The sequence below is a fragment of the Trypanosoma grayi genome (genome assembly GCF_000691245.1).
Source record: "Trypanosoma grayi strain ANR4 Tgr_493_V1, whole genome shotgun sequence".
NCBI lineage: Eukaryota > Euglenozoa > Kinetoplastea > Trypanosomatida > Trypanosomatidae > Trypanosoma > Trypanosoma grayi.
In genome coordinates, this window is record NW_008826112.1 from 3564 (window position 1) to 12885 (window position 9322).

The following is a 9322-nucleotide window of genomic DNA, read 5'->3' on the forward strand; positions in this document are numbered from 1 at the left end:
CCCCCCTCACACACACACATGAAAGTAGTTGTAGCCGTGGGGGTTGCATCTGCATTATGCGGGATATCAAAACGAAGGAGGTGGAGACGGCTCTGGCGGCGGCGGCTCTTTGTAGTGGTTCAGCTGTGCCACAACAGGACGCTCCAGCACCGCCTTGTACATGTCTGCGCTGTGGAAAAGGCCGGACCACAGCCCCCACCCCATGAAGGACATCCGCGTGGGGCACCCAGTGTGCAGCGGCAGCGGCGTCCCGACGTGCCGGTAGCCGAGAAACGACGGCGGCAGCCGCGGCACCACGTCAGTGCACATGAAGGCGCGAATGTGACGACAGTTGCTTGGTAGAGTGATCGCTGTCTCCTCCACACCGGTTCCTCCCAGCAGCCGGTGCATGTGGCGTCTCCAAAAGCCCTCGCCAGAGACAAAGACACAGGGTGACGCCACAGTCAGCACCGTAACACGTCGCTCAGCCCGTCCATTCGCCAAGTAAACGCCCGCGAGCTGTGCGAGGGCGCCGCCCAAACTGTGCCCGATAAGAGTGATCTGATCAAAGTTCATAGCAGCTTCATCAAAAGCAATAGACTCCAACAAGTCCAGGAAGCCTTTATGCACACGCACCTGCATGCCAAATGATGCAGAGGGCTTCTTTGCAATATACTTGAAATTTGTCCACCAGTTTCGCACGCTATTCGTGCCAATAAACGTGATAATAAGCTGCGGTCGGCGTCCAGGACTGCGACGCGTCAACATGAGGCAGCGTGTCGTCTTGTCAAGATCCACCAGAGGGAGAACGTCAATCTCCGCAGCTATGGTGCAGCGTTCCCTCACCGACTGCTCCGGGCGGAACGCGTCAATAGCCCGCGCCACACGTTGGCGTTGCGTCATCGTCACATCCTCTGGACTTGTGCAGCGCTCCAGCTCGTATGAGAGTGCACATAGATCTGCCACCGCGCCGGTAACATTCGCCTGCGGTGGCACAGGGTGCTCCCGCACGAGCAGCCCAAATTTCTTCCGCGCCTCCTCCACGATGTCGAACCACCCCTGATCCAGTGCAATGGACAGCACGACGCGCAGGACCACCTCTGCTGTCGAAGCCCCTTGTTCAACCCCGCGTGACGGGTCCGCGACGCTCAGCGAGGCGGTCACCAGCGACCTCTCCTCGAAAGTTCCTTCAATCGCCGCGACGGAGCGCAGAATCGTCAGCACATCACCCAACAATGCGTTCCGGTCAGCAGGGCTTAAGGCACTTCCCCCCACCGCGCACAGTTGGTGGTAACGGCGGGCGCACGCACGGCCAAAATCGAGGAGCTCGGCGGTGGAACGCGGTAGCGGCCGACCAGCGACGGAGCTTGTGTCGAGCGCGGCCGACGGCTCGGGGTACCATGCCCAGGACGCGTGGCCCAAGTAGAGCACAACGGCGCCGACGGGCACACCAAGAACGGTGCGTAACGCCTGACGCAGGCGGGCGTGCAAGAAGGTGCGGTACGCAACGGCACACACCTGTGCATACTCCCCTGCCAGCAGCACACACGGCCAAATGACATCGCGAGGGAGCACTCGCATCTTACGACTCACTGTGGAGACGATGGAATGCACCCTCGCGACCAGTTGTGTGCTCATACAGCCGGCGCAACCCAAACGTGTTCCAAGCTAGACCCTTGAATGACTCCTGGCCAGGTTCAGCGAACTACGCGTACACACAAAAATACCCACACACTTCAGACAACCGCATTGAAGCCGTCGCGACCACCTCCCTTCCTTTTACAAAGATGGGCTTCTTCCTAAGAAGAGTGTGATGTGGAGGGACATGACACCGAACACGAAGTAGGGGCCCGACCCCATTCACGTTTGCAAGCAGACACACACACACACACACGCACACGCACAGATACAGACGCATGCATACCAGCGCAATACCAATAACGTTCATTCTTCAAACCCTTCACAATGGAAGAAACCCAAATCGGTAGAGTGTAAAAGCAGCTCCTTGCGATCGGTTAAAACATAACCCAATTTCCTCGCCACTCTGTATTTCCCTTACGGCCTGCAGCTCAGCACAGCTCCCCTTCCCCGGGCGGGGCTGTACCTCAACACTGACGTTGCCCGAGGACAAATGGTTCGTCATATCCAAGAGCGGCACGAGTGTTGGAACAAGACGATATTCTTCGGCGGCGTTATCGTTGCCAAAGACTGCGCCGATGACGGTCCTAAGGCGCTTCAAAATGCGCGTTTGCCGCTCTGCTCGCTCAAATGTGGAGAGAGCAAAGTAGTTTAAGGTCGAGCCTACTTCAGCCGGGGCCAGACCACGGTCCGGAAGCATGTGCATGCGACTCAGAACCGTTCGCCACGCCCAGTAGCAGATTTCGACTGGCGGGCTTTTGCTTCCCCAGCGCTGTACCAGAGTGCGGAAAACAGTGACCCACTCGCGCTGGTGGTCGTCCCATTCAACAAGCTGCATGGGATCAAGCACATCCTTGTGCAACCGCATCACCGCTTCATCATTCACCGCCGGGTGCGGCAGCACCTCAAAGTACGGCGTAAAAAACGAATCCAAATTCAGTCGCTCTCCGGCAATGAGAAGCGCAAGGTGCACTTGCTCCCACAGCACAGGGTCCTTGACACTGCGTGCAGTCAGGAAACGCCGCACGTCATCAAGAGTGGGTGGATTAAGGGAGCGCAGATGCTCGCTTGTAAGCAGCCGATCCGCTGTGATGGCAAAAGTGTGCAGCGGCACAGACACCACTGTTGTCCCCTCGCGGAAATTTCTCGCGGCGATGAGCCCGCGGCTTTGCTCAGCACCTGGACGAACCATTACGCCATCGAAATCAGCTTTGCCTGATTCCAAGAAACGCATAAACGCCTTGCAGCGTTCTTGCTGTTGATCGCTATTTCCCACATTTGGGCGACCGGCCGCAGAAGCATTAGAAGTTGCTGCTGAAGCTTGTGCTGCCGTTTTTGTTGTTATTGTTGCTACCCGAAAGATCAAGCATGAATTCAACATGGCGATACTATTTCCCTTTTCTTTTTTTCTGTCTTTCCCCGTTCTCCTTTTCTCCCCTAATATACCTTTCTGCGGGCGCCCTTCTTTCGACAGACAAAGAAGAACAGGAGTGGAGGGAAGCCCAGTTTGACGGCAGGCAAGCATCGTTGTACAATCCTCCATTCAAGCGTGGTGTAAGGAAGACACAAGATTCGAAAACTCTTCTTTGCTGTGAGGGAGGAACCAATGGCACTTCCCCACCAAGAAAGTTGGATGGTGCATCTATGTAAGCAGGTCATCCACGTGGTTTTTTTTTTTTTGCGGCCCAGAAAAGAAAAACGAAAAAAACTATCTATCGCGCTCATTAGGCAGAACGAGCAAAAATATAAGGAAAATATAAATAAATAAAGATAATAGTTGTTTTTTTTTTTTTCGTGGGAAGGTGAGAGACATAGCGAAAGAGGATGGTATGGATCAAATTCAGCCCATTGGGCCGTTCTTAAAAGTGTCAGCCAACTGCGGCAGCAGGAGGGGACGGTCTCGTAGGCTCTCTGGGGAAGAACGAGAAGACACAATCATTGCGGCCACCAGTGGCTTCATAAAAACTCAGTCTGTCCGTCCAACGGAGCATTTCCTTGCCACAGCACACTGCCCACCGCATCGGGTTCTCTTCCTTCTTCAGCATCCACCTGCGGAGAATGCCGACCGGGCAGTCCGGCTCCACGGCCACGTTGTAGTGGTGACGGGTCTGATCGTATGGATCCACAACGGTGATGCGTATGCGGCTTAAGCTTCTTGGCGCGCCAGTAAGCTTCATTGACGGATGCGGCTGCATGTCGTACACGCCGTGGCGGCGGTACCCGCTTGCGCCACCTGAGGAGGACGCAAAGGCGCGGTTATACCCTCTTAGAGACCCGCTTGACAGGATCGATACGGGACGAGCTGGCAGACTCGGCGCTCCCATCGGAAATCCGCCGGTGCCGCCAACAGTCCCCACTGCCGCACCAACACAGTCGCTTGCGTAACCGCTCTGCTGATCAGAGTGCGGCGTGGCCGCCCGCGTCTCCGTCGCGTTGTGGGACGGCAGCTTCGCGGGTGACGCACGGCCACCGTCGTTGGACACGCACGGGGGGCAGCATTGTGTGGTCGACGGGGCGGGCACGTCGTTGGTTGCCGCGTTGGGCAGAATAGGGGGTTCCGGGAGCAGCGACGGCGGCACCGGGAGTGGCTTCTCGAGGGCGCTTCCCCAGTCCTCGCCTCCTCCTTGCGAGGGAGCCTCCACCGGCGAGCGACTCCTCGTGGAGAGCATCGGCTCGCCCCCTGTGACGCGCACCTCCTCCTCGTCGAACCCGTACCCACGGAGCGTGTGGGAAGAGACCGGCTTTGAGTCGTCGCGGGCTCGCCTTCGGGTACTCATGGAAGAAACAGCAGCAGCAGCATCCCTCCCCTTTTGTTTGAGACGCTGTCCAACGGAAGAAAGAGTCTGCCGCAGCGCTCTCAGCGATCTGCTGCTGGTGCTGCTCGCGTCGGAGTCCTGCCCAGTCGCTGACGAACACCGAGTGGAACTTTGAGTGTCTTTTGAGTCCGAACGCCCCTTGGATTTCGCGGTGGGGCCTCCTTTGCTCCTCCTTTTGCTCTGCCTCGCTGGATCGCTCGACCAGACGAGAGTTTCGCTTTCACTCGTAAGAATGGCGTCCCGCTGCTGCGACGTATCCTCCCGATGTTCCATGCCGTCAGGGGCCGAGGCTGCAACGCTCCCCTCAGCAGTCTCACCCTCCTGCTGCTGCTGCTGCTTGTGCGGGTGCATGACCTTGGCATTCTCCACGTCACTCTCAGGAGCCTTATCCCTTCGCTGCTGCTCTTGCCGGCGCGCTCTGTGCTCCCGCCGCCTATGGTCGCGCGAGCGCAGCACCTTGACCTCTTCTGCGTCACTCTCAGTATTCCCATTTTCTTGCTGCTGCTGCTGCTGCTGCGGCAGCGTGTCCTCCCGATGTTCCTTGCCGTCAGGGGCCGAGGCTGCAACGCTCCCCTCAACAGTCTCACCCTCCTGCTGCTGCTGCTTGTGCGGGTGCATGACCTTGGCATTCTCCACGTCACTCTCAGGAGCCTTGTCCTTTTGCTGCCGCTCGCTGTGCTCCCGCCACCTTGAGTCGTTCAGCCACATAGCCTTGGCAGTCCCCACGCCAGTCCCAAGAGCCTTGTCTCTCTGCTGATGCTGCTGCTGCTCTTGCTGCCGCGGCCGCTGCTCCCGCTGCTCCCGCCGCATCAGGTCGCGCGAGCGCAGCACCTTGACATTCTCCACGTCACTTTCAACGGATTCATCGTATCGTTGCGGCGGCGGCATGCGTTCCTGCTGCTTCTGTCTTCGTGCCCTCTCCTCCCGTCGCCTCGGGTCGCGCGAGCGCAGCACCTTGGCATTCTCCACGTCACTCTCGACGATACCATCATCTTGCCGCTTCTGCTGTGGTCCCTTTTCCCTGTGCTCTGTGCTGACTGGGCGCGGAGCCGCATTATTCTCTGCACAGCTTGGGACAACGTCATCCACGCTCCGGTACCCCCTTCGCCTTGAGGTGTGAACACGTGTGGCCGTGTCACTCTCCCAGTCGCTTGCGCTTGTGTCATCGCTTTCTTGACAGTGATCGTACATCATTGGGTCATTCACCTGCCTCCTGGCAGCCCCGGGTCTTGGTTCGCCCGTCCCATTTGCGGCGGTGTGCTCGCTGGTGTGGCGTGCCTTGTCATTTCGGCCCCTCAGCGGAGCAACAGCCTCTGGCGAGGGTGTGGAGCGCCCCGCACTTGACTTCACTGGCGGGGAGGTGGCGCGAAAGCTGAAGTGCTGCTTCGATGTGGCACGCAACGCTTCGAACGACGCATCCTCATTGGCGATGGGTGCGCCGTCGAGAAAAATGCCCTGGGAGACGTCCAGGCTGAAGAGTTCCCGCAGCGTTCCAACGGGATAGCTGCGGCGAACGCGAAGCCGGCGGGAGGTGGAGGTCGCCGGCGAGGCAAATGACTCCACGAGGTGGGCGGCTTCATTTGCGTCCCGGGTCGAGTCCACCGTGATGATCATGTACTCCTCCGGCGCCGCTGCCGCTTCGGCGTGCATCGCGACCATTCTCTGAAGCTGCACGTCCGCAGCGTTCGGGACCTCACAAGACGGCTCTCGCCGCGCCTCCTCCTGTGATGGGGAGAGCGGTACGGACGCCAGCGCGGCAGACACCGTGCTGCCATCCCGCAGCAGCGGCCGCTGCTGCACAACTGGAGAAATGCCATGTATCGACGCGAGGTCTGCCGTCACCGCTGACGACAGCATCACTGGAGAGAGAGGCAGCAGGACCGTCTGGGGGATGGTGTCGCCGCATCGCGGACAGCGACCATCCTGCAGCAGCACGTACTCTGGAGACACCAGTGTGACGGAGGGGCGCGCGGTGGGGGTGAGGAACTGCGCAGACGTCGCGACGGCCGGCGGCGACAGGCTCGGGGACAGCGACGTGCGGTTGGAGTTGGCGGCGGCGCTTGGCGGGGAGATGGAGCTCGACGGCGAGCGGCACTTCGCATCCACCACGTCGCCGCAACCGCCCGTCTGTACGGCGTCGGCGCCGAAGTGCAGGTGAACGACAGCACCGAGCGGCAGCTTGCTCACTCGCATGCTCTCCGGCAGCGCCTTGTCGCCGAGGAAGAGCGCCGACGGTACGCCGCGCTGCGAGGCGTTTGGCGCTGCCATCTCGGCAATGCTCGTGCGCAGCGACCCGACGCGTGTTGTGGCGTCAACGGGAATGACGAACTCCTTGCCGCATGCAACAACTTTGAGTGACAGCGCGGGGGCGACCTTCTCCATGTCACTCGGTGTCTTCTTGGCAGCGGGCCACGACCACTTCATTGAGGAAATCTTACCTTTTTCGTGTGTTATTAATGGCACCACCTCTTTTCTTTCCTATAGTCGTATATATATATATATATATATATACCGGTGTGTGTGTGTGTGTGTGTGTGTGTCTATGTCTATTGTGTACTGAATAGCGCGACACGACTCCTCTGGTTACTGCTGAGTCTTTTTATCTCTGTATATCCCTTTCCCAGACTCTATATCTACGCAGGAAATTATCTAAAGACCCGAAATCCAAACCTACGCTTGGTCACCAGCAGCCCTCAGTTGTCGTCGCTCTCACACTGCCAAGAAACAGAACGGAGGAAACAGGCAAGTGGCAATAAAGCAGTCGCCATAGGATGACATCGCAGACCGAGGTGAGGGAAATATCACACCGTTATCACAAGGCACTTGCCACCCCACCCACCTTTTTTTTTTCACACGCTCCCTCCTCTTCGCCCCATCTCTCTTTTTTGTTGTCCGAAAGCGTCACAAATCCAGTGGCACTCGCACGCGCCAGACACGGCACTCCCCGCTGGCAGCGGGGGACTCCACCACTGCTGCGCCGCGCCCGTGCATCACCGGCCCGTCACCGTCGCCTGCCCCAGTTGTGGCGCAGCGCCGGTAGTCGCCAAGCAAGGGGAGGCTCTCGATGCCCCACTGCACCACAACGGTTGGCTGCGGCGCCTGCGCGACGCGCCCGAGCCACTCGTGCAGGCCAGCCTCATCGGGGTCGGCCCCATTGGCACCGTCGCAGTTGCTGTACTGCTGCGCGTGCAGAAACAGCGGGCCCATGGGGCTCAGGAGAACCCCATGCACGCACATACTGCGGGTCCGCCAGGAGCCGCAGCTCACCGCATGTGCAAGGCTGGCGTCGTCGTTGTCGTCATCACCCACAACCCCGCACGCCGCCCGGGCGTTGGCGCCAGAGACGAGGCACGCGATGCCATAGCCGTGATGCTGCTCGGCGGTAAAGCACTCCGCATGGAGACCCTCGGCGAGAGCGAGTACATCACTCTCCGACAGCACGCAGTCGCCGAGGAGCACAACGCTGGGGTGTGCTGCGGCGTCCACCGCCTCGCGCAACACCTGTCGCACCGCCATGAGCCGCTCCTGCCTGTGCTCAAAGCCGCCTGCAGCGTCCAACTGGCCAAAGCCCTCGCAGCTCAACGTTACCACGCACACCTCGGCGTTCCCGAAGCCGCAAGCTGAGGCATGAGACCGCAGTCCCGCTGCTGGTTTTGTTACCATTGTCGCCAGGGCAGACTGGCCGTGGTCGCCGTACTCCCGCAACATCTGTTGCAACACGACGAGAAGAAGGCCGACGGACGGCATCCACTCCTCTCCCTTAAGGACGAGATACTGACCGTCATATGTTAAGCCGTATCCGCAATACGTGACAAGCACCTGTTGCGTCACTTTGTGCAGGTGGCACGCTGGCTCGAACGCGTCACGCGCATTGCCGCGGAACAGCCAACAGGAGCGCAGTACGCGATAGGCCTCAAAGACAATCCGCTCTCGGGAGAACTCGGCAACCGTCAGCTCCGGGCGAGCGGATGCAGCAGCGGCATCGAGGAATCGGCAAATATCCTTTCTCCAAGTATCACATGGTGTCTGCTCCACGCGTTGTCGCTTGTTCTGGGGCCTCACGTCAGGTGACGCCCCCCCTGTTCCTGTCGCCGATGTGGCAAAGGGAGGGTCGCATGGCGCCATGCAAGGAAAGGGCGAAGAAGTCATGCAGTGGCCTCCTGTTGCACCCCTTTCTCACCCGTCACCCCCCCCCCCTTTACCGCTCNCTGACCCCGCCGTTCTTCCCTGTGGTGCTGCAGGGGGGCGTGTGTGTGTGTGTGTGTGTGTGTGTGTGTGCGCGTGTGCTCGCTTCGTCCAACAAAAATGCCCTGCGGGGGTGGTGGTGGGGGCGTCTTGAGCACGCAAGCCGACAGCGGCAGCAAGAAGATAAGAAAGAAAGAAAGGGAACACACAGAAGAGTATGGCAACACCTGCGGCGTCACACATTTAGACACCTGCGCCGACACACATATGTATGCATGCGTTATAAACGCCATTGAGACCGGTGTGTCAACCTGCCGCCGACGCCGGAGCAGCTGCAGCTGCTGGCTGCCAAGGCAGTGCACTGTGCTTCCCATACATTCATCCATTCGAAACGGACAACGATCCAAACAGAAAAAAAGGGAACAGAAAAGGAAGCAGGAAACAGAGAAAGGCTCCCTTTTTCTCCCCTCCTCCCGTGCATGTGTGTCCAGGTGTGCGTGTGGACAGCCACAACATCTTTCTCCAACCCCGACCCTCTCTCTATCTCTCTCTCGCTCTTCCACTGCATTTCTGCTCACGAAGAGGGTGAAGCTTTTCATTGAGGGGAGGGGGGAGAGGAGAAACAGAGACACCTGCCGTCTGAGGGCTACATTGCACACCGCTACAACAACACCACACGCAATATTCTTTTCTCATTCTTTTTT

The 9322-nt window shown here is 59.0% G+C and overlaps 4 protein-coding genes across 4 annotated transcripts; all 4 read right to left on the minus strand.

The window, feature by feature from the left end:
- Positions 1-66: 66 nt before the first annotated feature.
- Positions 67-1617, minus strand: DQ04_04931020 (lipase-like protein; the record flags this gene model as incomplete). Its single annotated transcript, XM_009313872.1, has 1 exon — positions 67-1617. One exon carries the CDS (start codon positions 1615-1617, stop codon positions 67-69), a length of 1551 nt encoding a protein of 516 aa, XP_009312147.1.
- A 322-nt stretch (positions 1618-1939) lies between these two features.
- DQ04_04931030 (hypothetical protein) lies at positions 1940-2809 on the minus strand (the record flags this gene model as incomplete). Its single annotated transcript, XM_009313873.1, has 1 exon — positions 1940-2809. The coding sequence occupies one exon, from the start codon at positions 2807-2809 to the stop codon at positions 1940-1942; it is 870 nt and encodes a 289-aa protein (XP_009312148.1).
- A 676-nt stretch (positions 2810-3485) lies between these two features.
- Positions 3486-6857, minus strand: DQ04_04931040 (hypothetical protein; the record flags this gene model as incomplete). The annotated part of the gene is made up of 1 exon (XM_009313874.1): positions 3486-6857. One exon carries the CDS (start codon positions 6855-6857, stop codon positions 3486-3488), a length of 3372 nt encoding a protein of 1123 aa, XP_009312149.1.
- Positions 6858-7334: 477 nt separating this feature from the next.
- DQ04_04931050 (hypothetical protein) lies at positions 7335-8582 on the minus strand (the record flags this gene model as incomplete). The annotated part of the gene is made up of 1 exon (XM_009313875.1): positions 7335-8582. The coding sequence occupies one exon, from the start codon at positions 8580-8582 to the stop codon at positions 7335-7337; it is 1248 nt and encodes a 415-aa protein (XP_009312150.1).
- Between the last annotated feature and the right edge of the window lie 740 nt (positions 8583-9322).